This window comes from Mustelus asterias, chromosome 7 (assembly GCF_964213995.1).
Source record: "Mustelus asterias chromosome 7, sMusAst1.hap1.1, whole genome shotgun sequence".
Lineage (NCBI taxonomy): Eukaryota > Metazoa > Chordata > Chondrichthyes > Carcharhiniformes > Triakidae > Mustelus > Mustelus asterias.
In genome coordinates this window covers 39,531,911-39,557,724 of record NC_135807.1, presented here as the reverse complement: position 1 = coordinate 39,557,724, position 25,814 = coordinate 39,531,911, and the positions used below count along the sequence as shown (strand labels likewise).

General features: G+C 42.2%; 1 protein-coding gene across 1 annotated transcript in view; it reads left to right on the top strand.

Moving 5' to 3' along the window:
• Positions 1-240: 240 nt before the first annotated feature.
• Positions 241-25,814, top strand: part of LOC144495655 (KAT8 regulatory NSL complex subunit 1-like) — a 141,104-nt gene continuing 115,530 nt past the window's right edge. Inside the window, exon 1 of the mRNA XM_078215922.1 lies at positions 241-1,940. Within this exon, the coding sequence (XP_078072048.1) occupies positions 241-1,940 (1,700 nt within the window). The remainder of the gene's footprint in view (positions 1,941-25,814) is intronic.

The window sequence follows — 25,814 nt, the reverse complement described above, 5'->3', positions numbered from 1 at the left end:
TGTTGTCCGTTGGAAATGCGGACGCGCGCGCTTTTTCTCCCCACGACCAACCGCGGGCGCCATTTTGTAGCGGGGAGGGGAGGGGTGGAGAGATAAAGATGAAAAAGCGGGGGAGGGGTGGAGCGATATCGCTGGAAAAGCGGGGGAGGGGTGGCGAGGTTTAGCTTGTTTTGGGGGGGGGGGGCGGGAGTGCAGATCGGGGTGGGAGGGCGTGGATGGGGGAGGGGTGGAGGGATATAGATGGGAGGGTGGGGGAGGGGAGAGGTGGTGAAAAACAAGATGGCCGCCGGCCGCTTGAAGCGAATGGTTTCCCCGGCTGTGAGTGAAAGCGCTGGCGAAGCGCGGCAGCAGCAACACGGGCTCAATCTGGCCGTGTCGTCATCACCACTACCGCCGCTATCGTCGTCGCCTCCTTCAGCTGCGCCCTCGCCGCCTCCCTCTTCGGCCCCAAACGGCACTCTAGACGAAGGGGAAGAAAATAATAAAAATAATAAACTCGCCGCTGCTTTATATTTTTCGGCCGACCGTATGGACTCTCTGTTTTTGGCCCGGCCGACCAGAGTGCGGCGGCGCCCCGAGCCTTTCCAGCGCGGCGAGAGGTGCGCGGCGGCCGCCGCCGCCGCCGCTCGAGGAGGAACCAAAGACCCCGAGACAAATAATTATAACCACCACAACCATCACAACAACCACCACCACCATCATTCTCCTCACCGCCGGCACCATCGTCACCATCAGGCCAGCGAGCCGGCGGTGAGTTCCACGGCAGCCCCCGGTCTCGGCCTAAACAGGGGGTCCTCGCGGCTCTGCGCCAAGCGCCAGGACGGGATGAATTCCGATGGATTTTCCCCCAACGCCGCCGAGGTGGAGAAGGAGAGGGGCAAAGCTGCGGTAGCGGGCACCGCCGGCAACGGCCTGGCCAAAGAACCGCCTTGCCGGAACCGCGACCCTGGGCTGGTGAACGGCAGCAACAAAGCGGCGGGCGGCTTCGGTGCTCAGCGGAACAACGGCGCCATCTCGTTGAACTCGGCTTCGCCTTACAAGGGGAACCCGGATAAAAGCCGCTGGCTCCGGCTGCAGAAAAGTCCCAACAGCACCACCCCCGACCCTGGCCTACTGTCCAAAGGGAGCAGCAAAATTCCCGGTCTCGAGTATGGATGTCGAGCCGACTTTCAGGGCGCAAACCCCGGGGAAAGTTCACTCAAATCTCGCTGCAGCGAAATAAATCTCAATTGTCCAGGGACCGAGACCCCAAACAAAAAACATACCGATAGGAGAAACAGTACCATTAACCACCACAATAATGACAATAGTCTCAGTAATAATGTTAATAGTAGCCATAATATTAGTGTTAGCCAGGATGAGGTGAGTGCTCAGAGTTTATTAGTCATCAGTAAGCAAGCGGAGATCAGGAGCAGGGCTCACCGGCTCTGCAAACGTTTGCAGGTAGTACAAGCCAAGCAGGTGGAGCGCCATGCTCAGCAGCAGCTGGCAGGTTTGGTGGGACACAGTTTAAAGCGGTTTTCTTCCTCTTTCACCGAAAGCTTTATTAATAACAACAGTAGCAGTAATAATAAACACAAAAATACTTTGCACGGGAACAGCGCACTACTGGTTGGGTCTTCGTTGCTGAGGAGTTTTCCGAGAACGGATTCGGAAGGGGGTGGTGGCGATGCTCATTTCGGCCTCCCTTCTTTCCTTCGATCTGGCGGGGGCGGTAAATGTTTGTTGTCTTCGCCGAATGGGGATACTTTCTCTGGTTTTGTGAAAGATCGAGCTGTTTCTGAGGATCTGCTGAAACTGGTGTCCAGCGTGACTGCAAAACTCAGGACTTCGGAGAGGGCTTTCGATTCTGATGCCACAGAAAGCAGCTCGGGGGGCGAGACGGATGTGGAGGAGGACGGCACGGGTGGTGCAAAATTCGAGCATCGGCATGCAGTTGTGTAAGTAATCGGGAGGTTATAGTTTTTGACTCCTTGCGGAAGCAGTGGGTCGCTTTTGTAAATGTCTATTTTCAATGTGTTTGCCGCATATCGTTACTCTCTACATATCGAAGTATATATTGTTCGCACCTCGGATTAATGACTTGAAAATACTGTAAATTTGTTTCAGCTTTCATAATAATGCGATTAACCTTTGTTTTCGTTAATTTGTGGAAGAGATTTCAATAGGTCAGGATGGGAGCACCTCACTGCAATGGCATGCTGCATGCATATTGACTCCAGTTGGAAGCTTATTGTTGTAAGCTGTTGCTTTTAGGGTTGCAGGAATAACAGAAAGCTCTGCAGCAAGTCTGCCACAGGGTCATCATTACATTCAGTCGTTATCTGCAGTGCAAACTGCATGCTGTTGTGTTTTATAAACCATTTATAATACTGCAACAGTATGTTTTGGAGGTTTATTATTAGTGCCAACAGATTGGCAGGCTATTGTTAATTAAATTGATCTTTTTAACGCTGAGATTGGCATTTCTGTTTTGCTGGCACTATGAATTATTTCATTTTCTGACCATGAACCTTGTTGTATATTAATACTTTCACTATGTCTAATTTGAAAATGTGAGGAGGTACAGCGCAAATCTGTTTTGATTCACCAGTTGCGCAAGCAGAAACCAGTGAATTGTGACCTCATTGGGTAATCGTGTTCTGTTTTGTACAGATGGCAATTAGTGAAAAGCTGTCTTGTAGCCGTTGACAGCTCTTCAGTTTTCCTTCTAGGTTCTAATCCCCTGCTGTCTTTCCATTCAGCGCTTCAGTTTTGACCAGTATTATCCTGAGTCAGCTTGCAGAAACCCTGATTACTTGTGTGTTTTGTGATCCTTGCTTGGTGTTGTGTAAAAGCGTCCCCAAATTCTACCCCTTGTAAACCGAAATGATTCTCATTTGTATCCGTGTGATTACAAATTTTCAGGGTCAGTCGTCAAATCTTCCCTCGTTGAATTAAGTCTACCTTGCACTCACCACCTATCCTGCATGTGCCAAGTCAACTGTTCAAGGTTTTTCAAAGATGAAAATTGTGAGCCTTGCTCTTTGAACCTACAGTGCACATAGTCCATTCTGACGTTACGACTTAGCCTGTACCATGAATACATTTGGCCCTTAAAGCAGTGGTTCCTTTACAATTTTTGTTATTTACAGCAAGAAGACCAGGGCTGACCAGTATTAAGGGAAATAACTGCCATTTCCATTATCTTCATCTGGACCTTTCCTCCCTTGTGCACGATACTTGATTTGATCATATTTCATTCATAGTAGCTTGTTGTGGGGAAAAAAATCAGGCATTCTTTTCCGTGTAATTTTAAACATTTATCAGCAGATTTTCCAGGGTGTTGCTTGAAAGAGTCAGAGGAGAGATTGAAATGTGATCTTACAGTGCGACAGGAAATAAACAAAGGACAAAGAAAAGTACAGCATAGGAACAGGTCCTTCGGCCCTCCAAGCCTGTGCCAGTCAGAATGCCCTAACTAAATTTTTTAAAAAAACTTTGACTCTTACTCGGTCCGAATTCCTCTATTCCCTCCCTATTGATGTGCCCATCCAGATGCCTCTTAAATGTTGCTAATGTGCCTGCTTCATAAATATCAACCGTACATGATGTGTGCACTGCATACCAATTTAATGCATTATGGTTATGTATTTCAATGTGGAAGTTTGGTTAATTCACAGGTACACTGACTATCTTTGGATAGTTGCTGGAGTGCTTGTGACTTTTTCTACCAAGTCTGGATCTGTAATTTCAAGCGCAAATATGTAAATGTTACACACAGTTACTTAGGCCTTTGTGACTTCCTTATAATTCATGGAGTTTTTTGTCTGAATAGTTAGGTATTTATATCAGGTGGTTTGTGCTGAGTTTCTGCAGTAGGACTTTGAGATAATAAAGTTTGGATCCTGTAAAGATGAGTCAAATGACTTATCTTTGTCCATAACTTTTATGCAGTTGCAGCTGTTGCATTGGAATAGCAGTGCCACTGTTAATTTTTTTCTCCCTGACTTCATGGAGAGAATAATTGTTCAATGTTGTCCATTTCTGATCACTGACCACCAGCCTCTGCTCTGAATGCAGAGTGCAAATTTTGGATGAGGACAGCAGCTGGCTTGGGAGATTTGCCAATCAGCATTTGCTGTCTTCACTCATGCATCAAGGATGTCCATACAGTTGACTTGGAAGATAGAACAATAGGAACATAGGATGGGAGACAGCCATTTAGTCCTTCAAACCTGTTGCACCATTTGATAATGGATGATCTGTGAGTTATCTCCAAATAAATGCTTGTATCCTATACGCTGTGACACCTTTGATAAAAATCTATCTCCGTTTTAAAACTAACAATTGATTTAGTATTAATTGTCATTAATTGAAGAAAGTTCCAAATTTCTATTATCTGTTGTGTTTCCAAATTTCATTTCTGAAAGGCCTCTAATTTTAGACCATGTCTCCGAGTCTGAAACTCACCAATCAATAGGGTAGATACAGATAAACTCTTGGTCTGAAGAACAACTTCCATCCCCTTGTACTCAATCCCTTTTACATAATACTATAAGTGGGAAATGCTGGAACACCTCAGCAGGTCTGACTGCATCTTTGAAGAGAGAAACAGAGTTAACATTTTGCATCTTTATGACTCAACATTAACCCTGGTGTTCTCTCCACAAATGCTGCCAGACCTGCTCAGTTTTCCCATCATTTCCCATTTTTATTTCTGATTTCCAACATCCACATTATTTTGCTTTTATTTCAGCATTCCATTCGATATATTGATGATTTTCAGTCCCTGATCGTGACATTTTTTAATGATCTGTGCACCTGGACCCCCGATTCACTTTGACCCCCCACTGTTTTGAGCTTTTCTAAATTTAGAAAGCACTCTTTTGTATCCTTTAAGTGCATGAACTTGCATTTAACTATATTGAACTCCATTTGCCACAATTTTATCCATTTATTTTATTACCTCTGTGATTTTATGCTTCCATCTATATCACCTACAATACCTATCTTTCCTATCATCATCAAATTTGGATATGTGGCTTTCTATCCCATCATCTAAGTTCTTTAATGAATACAGTGAGTAGTTGAATCTCCAGTAGAAATCCTTATGGATTACCATTAGTCACATCCTGACAGATAACCTGCCCATGATCCCTGCACTCCATCTCCTGCCACTTGACAAATTTCTTAATCAAGTCAATAATTTGCCTTCACCATCACCTAACAGTCCTTTATGAGGGACTTTATTAAAAGTTGTCATGGAAGTCCATACAACTACCATGAATAGACCATTTCCTGTCCATACTTTAGTCATCTCTTAAAATTTAAATTAGGCTTGTCAGGTATGACCTACCCTCTGCAAATCCATGTTGGCTTCCTCTGAACATTTAAGAATTTTCAAGGCGCTCATTGTCACTCTTGCCCTTAACCACAGATAAGGATGAGACCACTGATGTCCTGACAAAAAATGAGTTCTGGTTTTTTTGCAGTGTGAACCTGGAGTTGTGTGGGAGGACAAAGGTGAAGCAGACTTGGCATGCCAGAGTTGCAATTTGATCAAAAGGTGGACTGTTAATCTTTTGAAAAATAGTCAGGGCTTGGTAAATAAGGAGTTTGAAAGGCTCTTGCCAAAGGCACAAATGTAACTGTGACAAAATTACACTATCCTTACTTTATCCTTAACCAGTCTGCAGCCTTTGATATGGTTGACCATATCATCTTCCTCCAAAGTGTCTCCATTGTCATCGAGTTTGGTGGGATTGCACTCTCCTGGTTCCATTCTTTTTATAAATCCCAATCATAGCTGAAGAATCACCTGGAAATGGTTTCTTTTCCCATTTTGGTACTGGTGTCTCCCAAGGATCTATTCGTGGCTCCTTATTTCAACTCGCCTTATTTTCATGTTATCTTTTAATGACGTTACCTGAAACCGTAGTGTCAGCTTTCTGCATAAGCTAATGGCAGCCGGTTACACCTTGCCACGCCCCTCAACCCTTCCGCTCTTCTAAATTGTCAGACTACTTGACATCCAAGACTGATGTGCAGAAATCTCATGAAACCTGAATAATAGGAAGACTTGAGCCCTAACTTTCTCTGACTCCCCCATTCAACCTCTGTCTCAGATCATGTGTTGCAAAACCCCCCCCCCCAATGCCTTTTGATCTTGATATTTGACTATTCCAACGCACATCATGTTGGCCACCCAATTTCTACCCATGGTAAACTTGAGGTAATCTAAAGTTCTGCTGCCGATTTTCTACTCGCTCCGAATTTCATCACTCATCACCTGCTGTGCTCATTGACTTAAATTTACTCCTCCTAGCTCAACAAAGGCTCTATTTTAAAAATCTTGTTTTTGTTTTCAAATATCTCTATGGCCTTAGCCATGCCTATCACTGTAATCTCTGCTAGCCCTACAACTTTCAGTTCTCTACTGTTAAACAACTGAAAGCTGTACCATCAGCTACTAAGGCCCTCGGTTCTGGAATTCCCATTTAAGACTGAAATGAGAAAAAAATTTCTGAGTGTCATGAAACTTTGGTTCTTTATTCCCCAGAGAGCAGTGGAGATGAGTCAATGGATATTTTTAAGGCAGAGATAGATTCTTGACTAACAAGGGAGTCAAAGGTTATTGGGAGTAGATGGAATGTGGAGTTGAGGTCACAATCTGATCAGCCATGATCTTATTGAATGGCGGAGCAGGTCAAGGGGCCGAACAGCAAACTCGTGCTCTTAATTCGTATGTTCTTTTCAAGTGTCTCCTCTCCTTTGGGGTGCTGCTTAAAATCTAGCTCTTCGATCAAGTTTTGGATATCTGCCTGAATATTGCCTCTTGCTTGGTGCCAAATTAAAAAAAAATGCTCTGATGAAGCAAAAGACAATGTAAAATCAAGGTGTTGGTCATAATGTCGATGCAGTCTCCTATGATGGGTGTATGTGACTTTTAGATGAACCTTGGGATGTCAGCATTCTTTCAAGTGGATGATTTGATATGGAAAATTCCATTTCAATTTTTCAAGGTCACCTTTTGGGAAAAAAAATCTTGCCAACTTAAGTTATTGCCTATTCTGATACTCCAATCTTGCAGTTGAGTTGGAAACTGGAATTTCTAGCTTGTAACCGAGTAAACCCTGGCATGAGTGTTACCTGCATGTGTCTATATGCGCACACAAGCACTTTTCAGTTCATTCATGTTTATCTTCAATTGTTCTTGCAAACATTTTAAGTTGCCTCCGTTTAGTTTAGCTGAATCAGGAGATGAGTTACTTTCTGCACCTACTTTACAGAAACAAGTGGCCAATTTCCACTGTTCCTGCTGATCACTATCCACTAACTCCTTTTGGAAAGTGAGTATGCATGGACATTAGAGGCAACAGGATTTGATTTGGCTTTGTTGCCTTCCAGCATCAAGGAATTTGGCAATCTTCCTGACTCACTTGGAAGAAGATACCTTGGGACTGTTGATGTTGGTGAAACCACAATCCCAGCAAGATCTGAAGGATCTGGGCGCGTGTGAAATCTTCTGAGATTGTTGTTTTTTTTCAACTAGGATATGTCCATTCATAGGGTTAGTTTTTCAAAGATAACTCAATTCCATATCTTTTTCTGTTGAGAATATTTTTAGTCATTGCCAGGGACCCAAAGATATTTTACTCGGGTGTCTGGCAGAAGGACCGTTTCATCATTGCTAGGGCTTGAGGCTTGTTATTGTAGCATGATAGTTTGAAAAGGTGCCTTCTATGCCCAAGACTATGAACCTAGTAAGATCCCCTTTCTGCAGCGTGGAAGCAAATTTAGACAAAGGTGAGAATTGAAAATCTTCAATGAGGAAGAAGATGAGAAGACTAATGATAGATGCAAAAAACGTATTGTAAATGTTTCTGTAAGTATGTAAATAGGTTGAGATGAGTGCCGATCACAGTATTTGTCTGGAACTCCTTTCTTTATGATCATGGCTGATCATCCAACTCCGTGGACAGAGTGGTGAAGAAGGCATTCGGCATGCTTGGTTTCATCGGTCAGAACATTGAATACAGGAGTTGGGACGTCTTGTTGAAGTTGTACAAGACATTGGTAAGGCCACACTTGGAATACTGTGTGCAATTCTGGTCACCCTATTATAGAAAGGATATTATTAAACTAGAAAGAGTGCAGAAAAGATTTACTAGGATGCTACCGGAACTTGATGGATTGAGTTATAAGAGGCTGAATAGACTGGGACTTTTTTCTCTGGAGCGTAGGAGGCTGAGGGGTGATCTTATAGAGGTCTATAAAATAATAAGGGGCACAGATCAGCTAGATAGTCAATATCTTTTCCCAAAGGTAGGGGAGTCTAAAACTAGGGGGCAGAGGTTTAAGGTGAGAGGGGAGAGATACAAAAGTGTCCAGAGGGGCAATTCTTTCTCACACAGGGTGGTGAATGTCTGGAACAAGCTGCGAGAGGTAGTAGTAGAGGCGGGTACAATTTTATCTTTCAAAAAGCATTTAGATAGTTACATGGGTACGATGGGTATAGAGGGATATGGGCCAAATGTGGGCAATTGGGATTGGCTTAGGGGTTTAAAAAAAAAATAGGGTGGCATGGACAAGTTGGGCCGAAGGGCCTGTTTCCATGCTGTAAACCTCTATGACTTTATGACTCCGTAACGGGTTCCTGCTTCCCCCATATCTTTTTGTTCCCTTCAGCCCCAAGAGCTACATCAAACTCATTGAAAATATGCAATGTTTGGCCTCAAGTTTAGTTTATTTTTTATTAGTGTCATGAGTAGGCTTACCTTAATACTGCATTGAAGTTACTGTGAAAATCCCCTAGTCGCCACACTCTGGCGCCTGTTCGGGGACACTGAGGCAGAATTTTAGCTGACCAATCACCTAACCAGCACGCCTTTCGGATTGTGGGAGGAAACCGGAGCACCTAGAGGAAACCCACACAGACACTGGGAGAAAGTGCAGATTCCACAGACAGAGTGACCCAAGCCAGGAATCAAACCTGGGTCCCTGGAGCTATGAGGCAGCTGTGCTAAGTACTGTGCCACATGCCACCCAGAAAACTGCTTTCTGTGGTAGAGAATTCCATAGACTCACCACTCTCTGGGTGAAAATTTATTTCCTCATCTCAGTCTTAAGCAGTCTACCTTCTATCCTCAGATTTTGACACCTGGACCTAGACTCCCCCACTATCCTTCCTGCATCGACCCTGTCTTGTCCTGTTAAAATTGTATAGATTCTCAATTTTTCCAAACTTCAGCAAATCTATTCCTAATCAACTCAATCTGCCCTCGTAGACAAGTCCTGCCATCCGAGGAATTAGTCTGGTTATCCTTTGCTGCGTTCCCCTTGTAGTAAGAACACCCTTCCTCAGATTAGGAAGCCAAAACTGTGTGCGGTATTCCAGCTGTGGTCTCACCAAGGCCTTGTATAGCTGCAGTAAGTGATGCCTGCTCCTGTTCTCAAATTCTCTTACTACGAAGGCCAACCTACCATTCGACTTCTTCACCACCTGCATGCTTACTTCAGGCAACTGGTGGACAAGGTCTAATTGCACCATCCCCTCACCCAATCTATAGCCATTCAGATAATCTGCCTTCCTGTTTTTGCCACCAAAGTGGATAACATCGCACTTATCCGCATTACACTGCATCTGCAATGCATTTGCCCACTCAACTTGTCCAAATCACACTGCAGCATCTCTGCATCCTCCTCACAGCACACCCTCCCACCCAGCTTTGGAGAGATTACATTTAGTTCCCTCAGCTAAATAATTATATACTTTGTGAATAGCTGGGGTCCTAGCACTGATTCCTGTGGTACACCACTAGTCACTGCCTACCACTTGGAAAAAGATTCCTACTGTTTGATTTCTGTCTGCCAACCAATTTTCTATCCATCTCAATGCCTAGGTGGCATGTTGGTACAGCAGTTAGCACTGCTACCTTACAGTGCCAAGGGCCAGGGTTAATTCTGGCCACTGGTGACTGTTCTTCCCATGTCTGTGGGTTTCCTCCGGGTGCTCCAGTGTCCTCCCACACTCCAATGATGTGCGGGTTAGGTTGATTGACGATGCTAAATTGTCCTTAGTTTTGGGGAGATTTGCAGGGTAATACGTGGGGCCACGGGGCTAGAGCCTGGATGGGATTGTTGTTGGTGCAGGCACAATAGCCTGAATGGCCGCCTCCTGCACTGTTGGGATTCTATGATTACCTCCAATCCCATGAGCTTTAATTTTACACGCCAATGTCTTACGTGGGACTTTGTCGGAAGCTTTCTGAAAGTCGAAATAAGCCACATCCACTGGCTCCCCCTCATCAATTCTACAAGTTACACCCTCGAAGAATTCCAGTAGATTTGTCAAACATGATCTCCCATTTGTAAAAGGATGACCACCAATACGTCCACTATTTCGAGGGCCTTTTCTTTGAATACTCTGGGATGGAGGTTCTCGGGCCCTGGGGATTTATTGGCCTTCAATCCCATCAATTTCCCTCACACCATTTCCCTACTCGTACTGATTTCCTCAGTTCCTCCCTCTCAGTAACCTTGTGTTGTCCATTATTTGTGTCCTCCTTTGTGTTGGCAAAACCATGTATTTAATTAGCCAAGCCAATTCTTTGTCCCCATTATAAATTTCTGACTGCAAGGGACCTGCATTTGTCTTCACCAATCTCTTTCTCTTCACAGACCTATAGAAGCCTTGACAATCAGTTTTAATGTTCCCTGCAAGCTTACACTCAAACTATTTTTTCCTTCTTAATTAACCCCTTGGTGGTTCTTTGCTGAATTCTAAACTGCTCTCAATCCTCACGTCTGCTGTTTTTTCTAGCCAATTTGTATGCTTCCTTGGATGTAATTCTATCTCTGATTTACCTTGTTTGGACACTTTTCCCTTTTTATTTTTGTGTCAGACAGGAATGAACAATTGTAGCAGTTCACCCTTGAACTCTTTGAATGTTTGCCATTGCCTATCCACTGTCAGCCCTTTACATAACGTTCCCCAATGTATCGTAGCCAACTGGTGCATCATATCATTGTAGTTTCTTTGATTTAGGTTCAGGACCCTAGTCTCAGAATCAACTACATCACTCTCCATTTCGATGAAAAATTCTATCATAGTATGGTGGCTCATCTCCAAGGGACTTCACACAACTTGATTGCCAATATTCCTTTCTCATTACACAATACCCAATCTCGGATGACCTGATCCCTCGTTGCTTCCTCAATGTATTGGTCCAGAAAACCATCCCATACGCACTCCAGGAATTTTTCCTCCATGGTATTGTCACTAATCTGATATGCCCAATACATATGGAGATTAAAGTCACCCATAATTGCATATGTTACTTTATCGTATGTGGCTCTAATTTCCTGTTTAATGCCATCCCAAACATCACCAATGTTTGAGGTCTATATTTTACCCCCACTAACGTTGTTTTGACCCTTGCTGTTTCTCAGCTCTACCCAATACAGATTCCACATCATTGGAGCTCATATCCTTCCTCACTATTGCGTTAATTTCCTTTTTAACCAGCAATGCAGTGTCATCGCCTTTTCATTTTTGTCTGTCCTGCCTAAAAATTGAATACCCCTGGATGTTCAGTTCCCACCCTGGTCATTCTGCAGCCATGTTTCGTAATCCCTACTAAATCGTACCAATTTGTATCTATATGTGCGATTAATTCATCCGCTAATTGCGAATGTACAGCATGGATTCACTGGATGTGAAGGATTAAATCAAAGTGCAGTTTGCCTTAACTTTGATTGCATTCTCCTGAGCTTTGAGAAGTGCTTTAAATAAGGTGTTGAAAATCATATTCATATCGTGGCATATAGATGGTAGCTGAATAAGAGGACATAATCTTAGAATTGGAGGAGTAAAATCAGGAAGTACTTTGTCAGGCAGCGTGCTTACAATTTAGACTATCTCAAACCTATGGATTTTCGGTCAATTAATATTTTCTAAACTCAGATTGATTTTTTAGTTTAGAACCATAGAAAGAACCATAGAAAAATTACAGCTCAGAAACAGGCCTTTTGGCCCTTCTTGTCTGTGCCGAACCATTGTATGCCTGGTCCCACTGACCTGCACTTGGACCATATCCCTCCACACCCCTCTCATCCATGAACATAGAACAATGTGTTTGGCAATGTTATCAAGGTGTCTGAAAGTAAGGTGTCTGGTAGGACTTGAGCACATGCAAATAATGATCTAATTGAAGGGCAGGTCAACATGCTCAAAAGTTTGAGTAAGTCTTCTCTTGTTCCTATGCTATTTCTTTGCTTTTCAGAAAATTAAACCTAGATTCAAATGACCAATTGAATTATTTGCTTTTGGAATTTTGTATCTGTTAATAAGTACATCAGGCACTTAATGTTCGTGGATAAATGGAACAGGTTACTCGAGCAAAATGGAGGGAATAATTAAATTTCTCATCGGCTTCTGAATGGTTTAGTTGTGACAGTATGGAGCTGCAACATAAAGACTAAAAAGTTGAGGAAAAACTTTCATATATATATAGCACCTTTCATGAGGTATGGATATATCTTGATAGCCAATGAAACATTTTTGAAGTGTGGTCACAGTTGTAAGGTTGGAAATGTGGCAGTTAATTTGCATGCAACAAGCTTCCACAAATAGCAGTGTGATGATGACCAGTTCAACTGTTTTTAAGATGTTGTGAAATTAGTATTAACCAGGACTAGGTACAACTCCCCTGCACTTTGTAATGGTAAGAGTTTTAACAACACCAGGTTAAAGTCCAACAGGTTTATTTGGTAGCAAATACCATTAGCTTTCGGAGCGCTGCTCCTTCATCAGATGGAGTGGAAATCTGCTCTCAAACAGGGCACATGCGCCACAGCGAAAAACCGCACCGACCTCCTCAGAAGACAAACACGGGACACGGTGGACAGAGTACCCTTCGTCGTCCAGTACTTCCCCGGAGGGGAGAAGCTACGGCATCTCCTCCGGAGCCCTCAACATGTCATTGACGAAGACGAACATCTCGCCAAGGCCATCCCCACACCCCCACTTATTGCCTTCAAACAACTGCGCAACCTCAAACAGACCATTGTCCGCAGCAAACTAACCAGCCTTCAGGAGAACAGTGACCACGACACCACACAACCCTGCCACAGCAACCTCTGCAAGACATGCCGGATCATCGACACGGATGCCATCATCTCACGTGAGAACGCCATCTACCAGGTACACGGTACCTACTCTTGCAACTCGGCCAACGTTGTCTACCTGATACGCTGCAGGAAAGGATGTCCCGAGGCATGGTACATTGGGGAAACCATGCAGACGCTACGACAACGGATGAATGAACACCGCTCGACAATCACCAGGCAAGACTGTTCTCTTCCTGTTGGGGAGCACTTCAGCGGTCACGGGCATTCAACCTCTGATCTTCAGCTAAGCGTCTCCAAGGTGGACTTCATGACACACGACAGCGCAGAGTCGCTGAGCAGAAACTGATAGCCAAGTTCCGCACACATGAGGACGGCCTAAACCGCGATGTTGGATTTATGTCACATTATCAGTAACCCCCACAGCTTGCCTCCTGGACTTGGAGGCTGTCCTGTCTGGAGACAATACACATCTCTTTAACCTGTGCTTAATGCTCCCTCCACTCACATTGTCTGTATCTTTAAGATCTGGTTGGCTGTAGAGATTCGCATTCTAATCAGTATTCTGTAACTTGATTTTGTGTCTCTGTGCCCTGTTTGAGAGCACATTTCCACTCCATCTGACGAAGGAGCAGCGCTCCAAAAGCTAATGGTATTTGCTACCAAATAAACCTGTTGGACTTTAACCTGGTGTTAAAACTCTTACTGTGTTTACCCCAGTCCAACGCCGGCATCTCCACATCATGACTTTGTAATGGTGACATGGGATCTTTTATGTCCACCTTAAGAGGGCACATAGGCCCTCTGTTTAACTTCTAATCTGAAGGATGGCACCTCCATCTGTACCACACCCCCTCCGAATTGCACAGAAGTGTCAGACTTGATTTTTGTTCCGCAGTCTTGGGGAGGGACTAAAAACCACAAACTTCTAATTCAGGCGAAAGAGCTACCAGCTGAACAATGGTTGACGCTGCTAATTTCAATTCTCAGCACTATTTGAGGTGATGCTCTTGCTGCACACCAACAAGAAACAATGTGGCCAAATACACCTAACGAATGATAACTTGACAAGTTACACTCAGTGGGACTGTCGTAGGATGAGGATTGAAAGGCTCATCTCAGTCCATGGTGAGGGATTGTTGACACAATATTCCGACATAAAAGAGGGGACAAACAGAAAGCTTGATTGCTGTTGAACCACTATGTTGTGGTGTGATAGGGGAAGATTTGGCTCCAGTATCCACACCCCACAATTGTGTTAGCTTTAGAAAATTTGGAAAGCATGTGTACAAATGGAGCCAAATCTCAGCTTAAGTAAATCCTTTTGAGAGAATAGGCACGGACAATAAATTGTGTTGTCACAAACCAGGCGGATGTTCTCTGTGAAGGCGTCTCTACTTGAAACTCTGGTTCATCGCGGTGTATAATTTTGTTTTTGGAATGGGATGAGGAGTCATGTGAAAATAACCAGCCCAGTCTTCTTGTAACAATTAGCCAGGAATATTTATTAATTAAAGACAAATGCACATGAATAGGATGACAATACTCTTAAGACAAATATATGACATCAACGTCAATGGGGACGAAGTAGAAAGGGTCAAGAGCTTCATGTTTTTAGGTGTACAGATCACCAACAACCAGTCCTGGACCCCCCATGCTGACACCATAATTAAGAAAGCTCACCAACGCCTCTAATTTCTGAGAAGACTAAGGAAATTTGGCATGTCAGCTACGACTCTCTCCAACTTTTACAGATGCACCATAGAAAGCATTCTTTCTGGTTGTATCACAGCTTGGTATGGCTCCTGCTCTGCCCAAGCAAGGAACTACAAAAGGTCGTGAATGTAACCCAATCCATCACGCAAACCAGCCTCCCATCCATTGACTCTGTCTACACTTCCCGCTGCCTCGGCAAAGCAGCCAGCATAATTAAGGACTCCACGCACCCCGGACATTCTCTCTTCCACCTCCTTCCATCGGGAAAAAGATACAGAAGTCTGAGGCCATGTACCAACTGACTCAAGAACAGCCTTTTCCCTGCTACTGTCACACTTTTGAATGGACCTACCTTGCATTAAATTGATCTTTCTCTACACCCAAGCTATGACTGTAACACTACATTCTGCAGTCTCTCGTTTCCTTCTCTATGAACGGTATGTTTTGTCCGTATAGCGCGCAAGAAACATTATTTTTCACTATGTTAATACATGTGACAATAAATCAAATCAAAATGAATTACTAAACACACCCACAGTTTATATAGAAATTATCCCTTGTTCCAAAATATTTATCTGCGATCCCTGAACCCCTTAAGACTTAACCCATTCCAAACAACATCCAAATTAAACACAAAGTTAAATCCAGTTTGTAGTTAAAACAATCCAAGGTGGACGAGCAAGTCTGGCAAATGCCTTTTCCTGGTCGAGCAAAGATATTTAACTGTCTTTACGAAGGATTCTGCACTATCTCGGCTCCAAGATTTCTTGGATGTTAAAATGGCCTCTTACACTCTGAGCTATAAAACTAGCCTCTCTGGCTCTTCGATGTTGCAATGCCTTTCTTGCTTCTGCAGGTGCTGACAAGTATACCCTGGTTATTCTTTGATTCTCCCCTCAGTGTATTTGGGCTGTCTGCATCTCTCGCCTTCCGTGACTCTGGAAATTAGCATCTGTGTATCTCCACTGATCTCTGAGTTGTCTAGGTAAACTGTTTCTTGATGATAGGGCTCTTTACACCTGGTTCTGTTTGGATGCCCGCTGATCTCTTTACTGGGAAAGGTTACATCTCATCATCGCCATTGCATGCTGGCTACTGCTATCACTATTCAGGTTTCTATCCATTGTTGGGCAGATCATATTCTATCATTACTTGTTAGATTCTTGTCCTTGCTGTTACTTAGCAAGCCGATGACAATGTTATAGTTGTGCATCTGTCTTATTACTATGCATCTTTCGGAAGTTATCCGCAAATGAATACTGTCTGATCCAGGCCTCTGGAATTGGTTGTTTAATGAAATTCAACTGAAATGGGTGGTTAAGTTCTGTCTTGTGTCTTCCCCAGTAATAGGACTGTAATTGATGATTTGAGGTCCTTCTGAAATAATCATAGCCAAAGTATCACTTGCAGTTGCTTCGCTCTCACACACACACGCACGCACGCACGCACGCACGCACGCACGCACGCACGCACACACACACACACACGCGCGCGCACACACACACACACACACACACACACACCCTGATGACCTAGAGTCCTTGGACCAAATCCACCTCTCGTAAACATCTGTCAAGTGTACAGTCAAAGATACGGCTCCAGGATCGGGCCCGTCAGCCACACAAAGGCTCACAGAACCTATGACCAGTAACAAGGAGGTGGACAATCATACTCATTAGCGAGTGATCGCCAAAGAAGAAAGCCTAGGATAATGTAAGTTTTTTTAACTGCTCTCTCAATACGTCCCACCACCTTCAATAATTTATGCACACATGCATCCAGGTTCCTCTGCTTCTTTCTACCAAATGAATTACTTCACATTGATCTGCATTGAACTTCATCTGGCACATCATGTTTGACAAAGGGTCATCTGGACTTGAAACGTCAGCTCTTTCCTCTCCTTACAGATGCTGCCAGACCTGCTGAGATTTTCCGGTGTTTTCTCTTTTGGTTTCATCTGGCACGTGTCTGCCCATTCTTTATTTTATGAGCTTGATTCATCTTGCCACAAATGAGGAAATCCCTACTTGCCTTTCCTCTCGCACAATCAAGACATTGTGCTTAGAAGGATTACTCTGTTATTTTCCTTTCCAGAAATCTATTGCATTTGCTGATAACTTGCGTGAAGAAGAACTTTGATACCCCTCATAAAGTTAGTAATTTACCAGTTTGAACCTTTGTCCTAGTGTGATTTTTTTTTAATGCAGGATGTTTTTTGGTTATTATCTTGAATACTCCTGCAAGGAATTATTTCAAGTTTAAGAATCCTGTGTTTTCTGTGACTTCTTCTGACTTGTGTTTGTGTTGTGGCTGGCTGTATTATGACTATCCTTTTAATTGCTGCTTCATACTGGACATGTATGGCTCAGAGTATGTCATTTCAGCAACATTACAGTCAATGAATCTAGATATTTCAGCAAGTTAATCATTTTAAGTGCGTGTCAATTCACATCTTTTGTACTGTACATGCAGCTGCTCTTTGAAGCCAACTCTCATTAGGTGGGTATGATTGTTGAACATGTGGACTGGATCATATTTGGCTGTTATGAGTTCAAATTTATTCAAAGCTGTTCCACACGTATCCAAATTGTCCCATGTGCTGAATGATTTTCATTGACCTCTGCCCCACCAACACCAATATTTTAGAATGATCATCTTTGTGTTCAAGTTGCTCTGTCACCTTACTCCTCCCTATTTCTGTAAGCACTCCTGTCCTACAAGTTTCTGTGAACGGTGCATTCTAAAAATTCTGGTCGTGCACGTTCCCTTGACAACGTGTTGCTGGATGTTTACCTGTTAATGCCCCACAGCTTGTAAACTTTACCTAAATGTCTCTACATCTCCCATCCCCTTTTAAATTGCTCCATAAATCCTATCTCAAATTGCATTTGGTTATCTCTCGTACTGTTTCCTTTATTTGGTTTGGTGTTTGTTTTTGTCTGGCACCTACGTGAGGTGCTTTGGGACAATGAGTTACAGTAAGCACAGAAACTGAGCCATTCAGCCTAACTGGCTTGCATTAGCATTTATGTTGCACATGAGCCTCCTCCCATTGCTCATTATATAACCCTATCAACATGTCTTAGTAAACCCTGGTCTCTTGTGTTTATCTAGCTTTGTAATGATTTTCACATTGTCATCACTATCTGGTTAAATATATGTTCTGTTGAATTTATTAGTGCTGACTTTTAGATTCTCCCACAAGTAGAAATGCTTTCTCTGAACTGTTGAAGTGAGATTAGTTTACTTGATTTAAAAAAAATTTTCATGTGGTGTGATTGTTGCTTTTGCCCATCGATGATTGCCCTGAGAAAAGTTGTAAGGCCATGTCAAAGGGAAGTTACAAATCAAGCACATTAATGTGGGTCCACAGTCACCTGAAGGCCAGAATGGGTTAGGACAACAGATTTTCTTCCCTGAAGAGTATTTTATACCAAATTAGCTTTCACAACAATACCATAGATTTATGATCATTGTTGAGTGTACCTTTTTATTCCAGACTCATCAGTTAGATTAATTTAAATTCCACTAGCTGCAATAGTACAATTTGAACTTAAGCCTCTGGTGCATTTCTTTGGGCCTCTGGATTGCTGATCCAGTAGCATGGTAACTAGGCCATTGTTCAGTTGGCAAGTGGGCATCAATACCTCATTCATTTCATTATCTTGCAGGCCACCAACCCTTCTCTAGAGACAAGCCTCAAGCTTCCTTGATGAATCTATCCTCAGTTCTGGTATTATCCTTTATTGTCACTACTTGTGGGTGAAGTGTGATCCTAAGTTGGAGAAGGATGAATCTATATTGCCCAGACAATACTGGCTCTCTGAATGTGGCCTTCTATCTGCCCATGCGACTACAGTGTGGAGTTAAGGATTAAATAAATGGAATTCCGGAAGGGATTTGTTGATCTGATAGCCTGAGAGTGGGTGAGTTGTTCATCCAAGGGAATAATATTCATAAGAGCTGCTTCTCTATGCCTATGCTGTCCTTCAAAGACTAAAAGGACTTGCATGCAGGGGGAAATGCTGCAAATGTCATGCACACACTGTTCTTGGTCCTACAACTGAGGATTTGTTTGCAACCAAGAGTTGTTGCATTTTGGTGCTTGTGATTGTGGTTGGTGATTATAGATTGAGGGCAGAATGCAACGCTAGAATTTTTAGTTAAATATCTGGTGGTGTGTGAAATCTTACCACACTTGCTTAAATCAGCACTGGAGCACATTTTTCAGTTGTATAACCTTGGTGTTACATGTGATGCAACAGAGGAGCAATTGTAGTTGGCCTCTTAAGTACTTTATGAGAAACTTTGAATATAATATTGAAGTGTACTGGCTTTCCTTTCTACTTGCTGATCTTCTATGGTACTGAACAGGGAGTAAGACCAAAATTATTTTCAATTGAAGCAAAGTTACAGTTACTTCGTGAATAACGACAGTAAATTCTTAAATAAAAGCAGAAAAATGCTAGGAATAGTCAGCAGGTCAGGTAACATCCTTGGAGAAAGAAATAAGAGCTGATGTTTCAGGTCGATGACCTTACTTAGAGCCCTTGGTTTGGTTATTTCTTACTCATTTTCAGATGTGGTATCGCTGAAAACGGCTGACATTCTATTGCGGATCCCTAGGTACCCTGAGCTACAGGTGATGGGCCAAATTTAATGGTAATCCTTGTGATGAGATCCTCCCAAAATGCTGTGAAGTAAGGAGTTCTATTCTGATCATGTGGCATTAATGGAAGAGTGATTTCTGTCCAAGTTACAGTGTGAGGCTTGAAGAGGAACTTGGAGGTGGTCCTGTTCCTATGCACTTGCTGTGCTTGTCATTGGAGATGATGGATTTGGGAGATGCTGCTGAAGAAGCCTTTTCCGCGTTACTGCAGTGTGCCCTTCAGATAGTACACAGTCTAGCCATGATGCACTGATTGTGGGTGACTGATGATGAGTGGTGGTGGTGTCGGCAATGTCACCCACCCAGCGGAGCAGGGTGAGTATTGGAACAGGACATAGAGGTGTAGATCAGCCCCAGTCCAAAGTTGTAGATTTTTATTTGTGTAGTTAAGGGGAAGATGATGGTGTTGCAGTAATTTCAGTAGAGGGCCAGGCAAATGCTCTGGGGACATGGGTTCAAATTACATCATGGCAGCTGGTAGAATTTAAATTCAGTTAATAAAATCTGGAAACAAACCTAGTCTCTGCAATGGTGATTATGACAACTCCCTTTGATTTTAGTCAAAATTCCTATGGTTCACGAATGCCCTTTTCAGGAAGGAAATCTGCCATCCTTAGCTGATCTGGCTTACATGTGATGCCAGACCCACAGCAATCTGGTTTCAACTGCCCTCTGAAATGGCCTAGCAAGGTACTCAGCGCATGGGCAATTATGGGTGAGCAACAATGCTGGACTTGCCAGTGGTGTCCACATCCATGAAATAATATAAAATTACCTTGACCAGTCGTCATTCATTTTTTTTGAGAAAGGAGGTACTTTCTGTTCAGGCCCTTGAAAACTTTGATTTATTAATCACTAAACTCAATTCTTTTGTTGTTGAATTCTTTTTATGTATGTTATCTCGTACTTCGACAATTATTCCACAGAATTTTAGATGGTCTGTTAAAATGTGGCAGCTTGGTAAATATAGGGTTACAGATCATATGTTACTGAAAAGTCCCAACGATCATTGCATTTAGTTTTTACTTTGCTCTTTTTTTGACAAATGTCTCCAGTTGAAGGTCTTTTCCCCCTTTGTTGACCTAATCTCCCCTCACTCCTGCATTGTCTCATGTTTCTTCACTTTCTTCCCTAGACCTGTGTTCCTTGAGCTTATCTTTTTCTGACCTAAGTTTCTCTGTCCCACCAGACCTCTGCTGTTTGCTACTTCATGCCAGCCTAATCCAAATGACCGTGTTCAGCCACTGTTCATTCATGCCACACTAGCCACGTGACATTGAAGTGCTGCACGTTCATTCCGCCACACATTGTTCAGCACACATTAGCTAAATTTGAAACCTAAATTGCTTTTGTAAATTTCTTCCATTGCAGTGCCTTCACGAGTCATAAGCTGGAATTAAAATGTGCCCAGTTTATATGTGCAGTTTCCATAAATCTGGAATGTTTTCCTTTTTAAGAAATATGCACAGATGTAAAATTGTCAGATTGCTGCTTTATCCCTTGTTGCATTGTAGGAGAATTAATATTTTCTCATTTAAAAAAAAAAAAAAATTTTCATGGTGCAGTTTATGAGCTTGTCTTGCCTCATTTTGCTCTATCTCTTTCTTCTTTCTGGTGGCATGGTGGTTAGCACTGCTGTCTCACAGCACTTGGGACACAGATTCGATTCCCGGTTTGGGTCACTGTCTGTGCGGAGTCTCCATATTCTTCCTGTGTCTGTGTAGATTTCCTCCGGATGCTCTGGTTTCCTCCTACAGTCTGAAAGACTTGCTGGTTAAGTGCATTGGCCATGCTAAATTCTCTCTGTGTACCCGAAGAGGCGCTGGAGTGTGGCGACTAGGGGATTTTTGCAGTAACTTCATTGTGATGTTAATATAAGCCTACTTGTGACACAAATAAATAAACTTAAACTTCCATAGCTTTCCATTGACGGGCTTTTCTTTTTGGTTGTAAGTTGGTAGTGGGTTAAGTGTAGTGCAATAGCAGAAGAAGTCGTAAGCTGTATTTGTTGCAGAATTACTTAGAAAGTATAGCCAACAGTGTCTCCTCTCCAAAACAATTTGCGTTCATATGTTGGTCTTTAATGCAAAACTAAAACTCCAAGGTTGAGGCAAAAGAAGAATGCCGAGTCGTGGATGGAATATTTGCAGAGGATGGTAAAAAATGGCAAAATTCCTGGTAGGCTTTGAAGAACAATGGAGAAATATCAGAGTTTATGGCTGCTGATGATTGGGCTACTGTAAAGAGGTGATGCATAAGAGGCCAAAGTCAGGAACGCTGCTCTGTTGAAGGGTCATCAGACTCAATGTTAGCTCTGTTCTTTCTCCACAGATGCCATCAGACCTGCTGAGCCTTCCAGCATTTTCTGTTATTGTTTGATTCCAGCATCTGCAGTAACTTGCTTTTATATTATTAGGAACGCAAAGTTTGGGTTAGACCATAGGACTGAAGCAGGTTACAGATATGGAGATTGGTAAGGCTTGTAACATGGCGATTAAAAGTTTAATTCTGTGGCTGAGAAGACATGTGGCAACATGGCAACAGGAAAGTTCTGGAAGATTTGTCAGTATTGAAGAGACAGCACTGCTAGCACTCTGCAATCAGGCCAAGGATGGGTATGAACTATCCGTGTGCTGAACAGTTAGGGGTGTGCCAACAGCTACACTAACAACCAATTTAAGATAATCAGTCTTGTAACTTGGCCATTTACACTTTCTCGAAGTGTCACACGTTGATATGCAAGAACACATCTTTGCAAACAAAATGTGTTCAACCCTTGCACCTTTTTTGAACTACCTGGGCTGTTGGGAAGCATATAGTTGCTCATTGCTTTTTCAATGGCAACGCCATGACGGTTAGGTGCATTAACCCAAACAGGTGCCAGAGTGTGGCGACTCGGGGAATTTTCACAATAACTTAATTGTACTGTTAATGTAAGCCTTGCTTGTGACTAATAAACTTTTTCTTTACTTTACCAATCAGAGTCGACTTGCCAACGAATCAACCTCCTTTCGTTCTGTAGCATAAATCGTTGAAATTTGACATTCTTGCCTTTGCCTTGATGAGTGCAAGACAAAAAGCTTCAGCAGCATATTTGTCTTTTGAGCTGTATGTTTATTGACTTTTTTGTTTCGCTCACAACATGACTGCTATTCTCCAGTTTTTCCCATCCTTGACCTGAAATTCTGTTCTCGCTCCATTCTCAGTTTACCTAGAGACATCGCTCATAATTATCCTTCCAAGAGGTTAATACCACAAGCAATCATTTTAAAAAATGCAGTTACTGTTTAAATATGCTGCTGGACACATTTCTAATTCTCAGTGACACAACAAGCAGTAACCTAACGGCAATTTTTTCACTTCTTTAAATTACAAAGTTCATAAGATCAAAATATACAAAATAATTTAGTTTAATTCCGCTTAGTAACACAGCAGTTTTATCAAGCCATGTCTTGACCAGTGTTTTTCCTTTCAAATGCCACTGGCTTCAAATTTCAGCCCTTTGTGCAGTGGCTGGAACCATCCGGTGGATGCCTCGCCCTTATCAGTTACTGCTTTACAAACATTAAAATAAAAGTTTCACTAACAGTCACAAAATTAAGTGTAGCTACTTTAATCATAATACTTCACCAAATCGTTTGGAGTTAATAATTGAGTTTTTGGTTGCAGTTTATATTACCACAGAGCTTTGCAAGCATTTCTGAAACCTCAATTTCCATCCCATGTCCTGATGAACCTAGTTTTCCCTGAGTTTCCTTCATCATCTAGATTTGATTCTTCAGGAGTAATATATGCCACAGCTAAAAACAATAATTTGAGTGGCATTATTCTTAAAGGCCCCATGAAATTATCAAGACATAAAGAAATTAATTAGGAGAGAGTGACATCACATGCTGCGCTAGAATTAAGGGGAAATCACGAGTGCAAAGAAAATTTGGACACATGGAGAATTTTTGCCAGCTGATATCTTGCATGTAACTTTGGGGAAAGCGTGCTTCATGTCATGGCCTTCCTCTTTGGGATTCATTCTCTGTGTTGTTCAGGCAAGGATGGCATCATATTTTCACATCCTAGCCCTTTCCTTGGGGTCTCCCTCCATACATCGTGTCCAGTACGAGCTTCAAACTTGTGCATGGATTGGGGCATGGCTTGCACTGCTGCTCACTTGAGTGTGCTCTCACTCAGTTGTGTAAGAGTGGATACTATTTTTCAAGTATTTTTGGGGGAGTATTGTGTTATTTTGTGAAGAAGGCTATGTGCCTGTGTGTGGAACTGATTTATTTAAGCTGTGAAAAAGTTAATGGAGTCTATTCATCTGTAAGATTTGAGACATAGAAGAGTAAAGGTGCGAATGCATGCATTTATGATGAGACTTTCCTAGTCAGATGTTTTATAATAAGCGAGGTTTAGAAATTTTCATTTGGAGATAGGTAAGGATTGGTTATGTTCACTGTTAAATTTCAAAGACAAGTAAAAGGCTTTTGGAGCTTGCAATGTTTTCATAAGTAAGCACAGAAAGGTTATTAAATTGTAATTAGTCCAAGGGGGCAAGGTGAAAGACATGGAAGATTTTATATTTCTGGAAAGGTCAAGTACAAAGAGGTGCCCAAAAAAATGGATGCTGATGTTAGGGGGAGGGGATACAGAAAAAGGTATTTTCAAGTTACTGTGGATAACTGATTTGGTGGTGCTGGCTGTGTGAGGAAGATCTCCTCAAAACAGCTCTGGGCAGGGAGAAGGGAAGTTTGCATCAGCCATGTAGTCAGGCCGGAAAAGTATCGGGCTACAAAAGCAATCTTGTTTGGACTTTTATCGCAAAGTGCAAGAGAGTTTGAGAGGTTGTGTGATGATACTGTGCCTTTAAGAAATGTATCCCTTGAATGATGATGCACCTTGACCATCACCAAAAGATATCTTGTGGTTTGTAGCGCTAATATGTACAGACTCATTTGCAGTTCCTTTTACATGTATTTTGGATCTTGATTTTTGTTGTCTGTGGACAGTAAATTAGTAGTTGGACAAAAGTGGATACCAGTATTGTACAAGTTTAGAATACTTCTATTCTCCCTCTCTTTCTGCCCCCACCCACCCACTTCTAAGTAATGCTCATGAGTCTTTAAAAGTAAAATAGATTATAATCAACCTTTGGTCAATAGATATAGCCCAGTCAACTTGAGCTGGATGGAAATAGACCAGGTTGGATAATAGCATTGTAGACTGCTCCCAGATATTTAATTTATAATGGTTTTGAACTAGGGTTAAATTATTTTTTATTGGCAATGCAGTGAGCATGTCATTATTGCAAGGAAAATTCTGTACATACCGTGCTATTGTCAGGTTTACACTTTCCATTTTAATCACGTTGGAGAAATTTCTAGCAGCAGCTTCAACTTAATGTTTGAGTCCCTTCATTTTCATTGAATTATTGGTTTCTTGTACCGTTGTCCTATTTTAGAGCTGAAATTAATTTTGTTTTAGTCCCATGGAAAGAACTGATGGCAATCCTGAAGAGTACATGTGTCCAGCTGTATCAAAACTATTAGAAATTTGCAAGTGATTTTCATACTTACAATTTGTGTTCTTGGATCATTTCATCAACTTTTTTAAAACGTTATTTTTTTTAAAAAAGTGGTACCTCAGTTGCACTTGGTTGATTCAATGGTGCTTGGACTGACATTGGCAGTGCAGTGAGCATGCCATTATTGTAAGGAAAATCTTGCATATGCTGTGCCCTGTTTTTGTGGAAAAAAACCTGGGCACTTTTACCATGAGGTGTCTGTTCACAATCCTGTGACTTCTGAGATTATATATTTTTTAATGCATTTCATCAAGTTTATACCAGTGTAGTATATTTGGTAAAGCCTATTCCTGTGTTTCATAACACAGGGTTGTCAAATTCGATCTTGCAGTCAGCCACAAAGTCTTTGACCTTCAGCTGATAGGGAGAAATAGGTTGTGTATTAAATGGGGTGACTGCGTTCCAAGAGCCAGAAAATTATTTGTAGCATGTTTTTAGGAGGATAAGGAGTTTTTTTAAAGAAAAAATAATTTTTATTTCTCCTACAGATATTCCATTATTTTTCCAATATTCATTTTAAATTTGCGAGTTATTTGATTTGTTAGTTTTGTAATTGAGCCGATCTGTTGATCTTGCTGACTTGATAGTGCATGATTGGTCTTCTGGGGCACTTGTCATTATTTTACTATCAGTTGATGGTATTCTCTGATCTGAAATCTGTGTGAATTCTGGGCATGGAGGTTCTTGGTTTACAAGTTGGATGTGATTTGGGAGCTGAAGCCCCTTAAAGGGGTAAGGTAA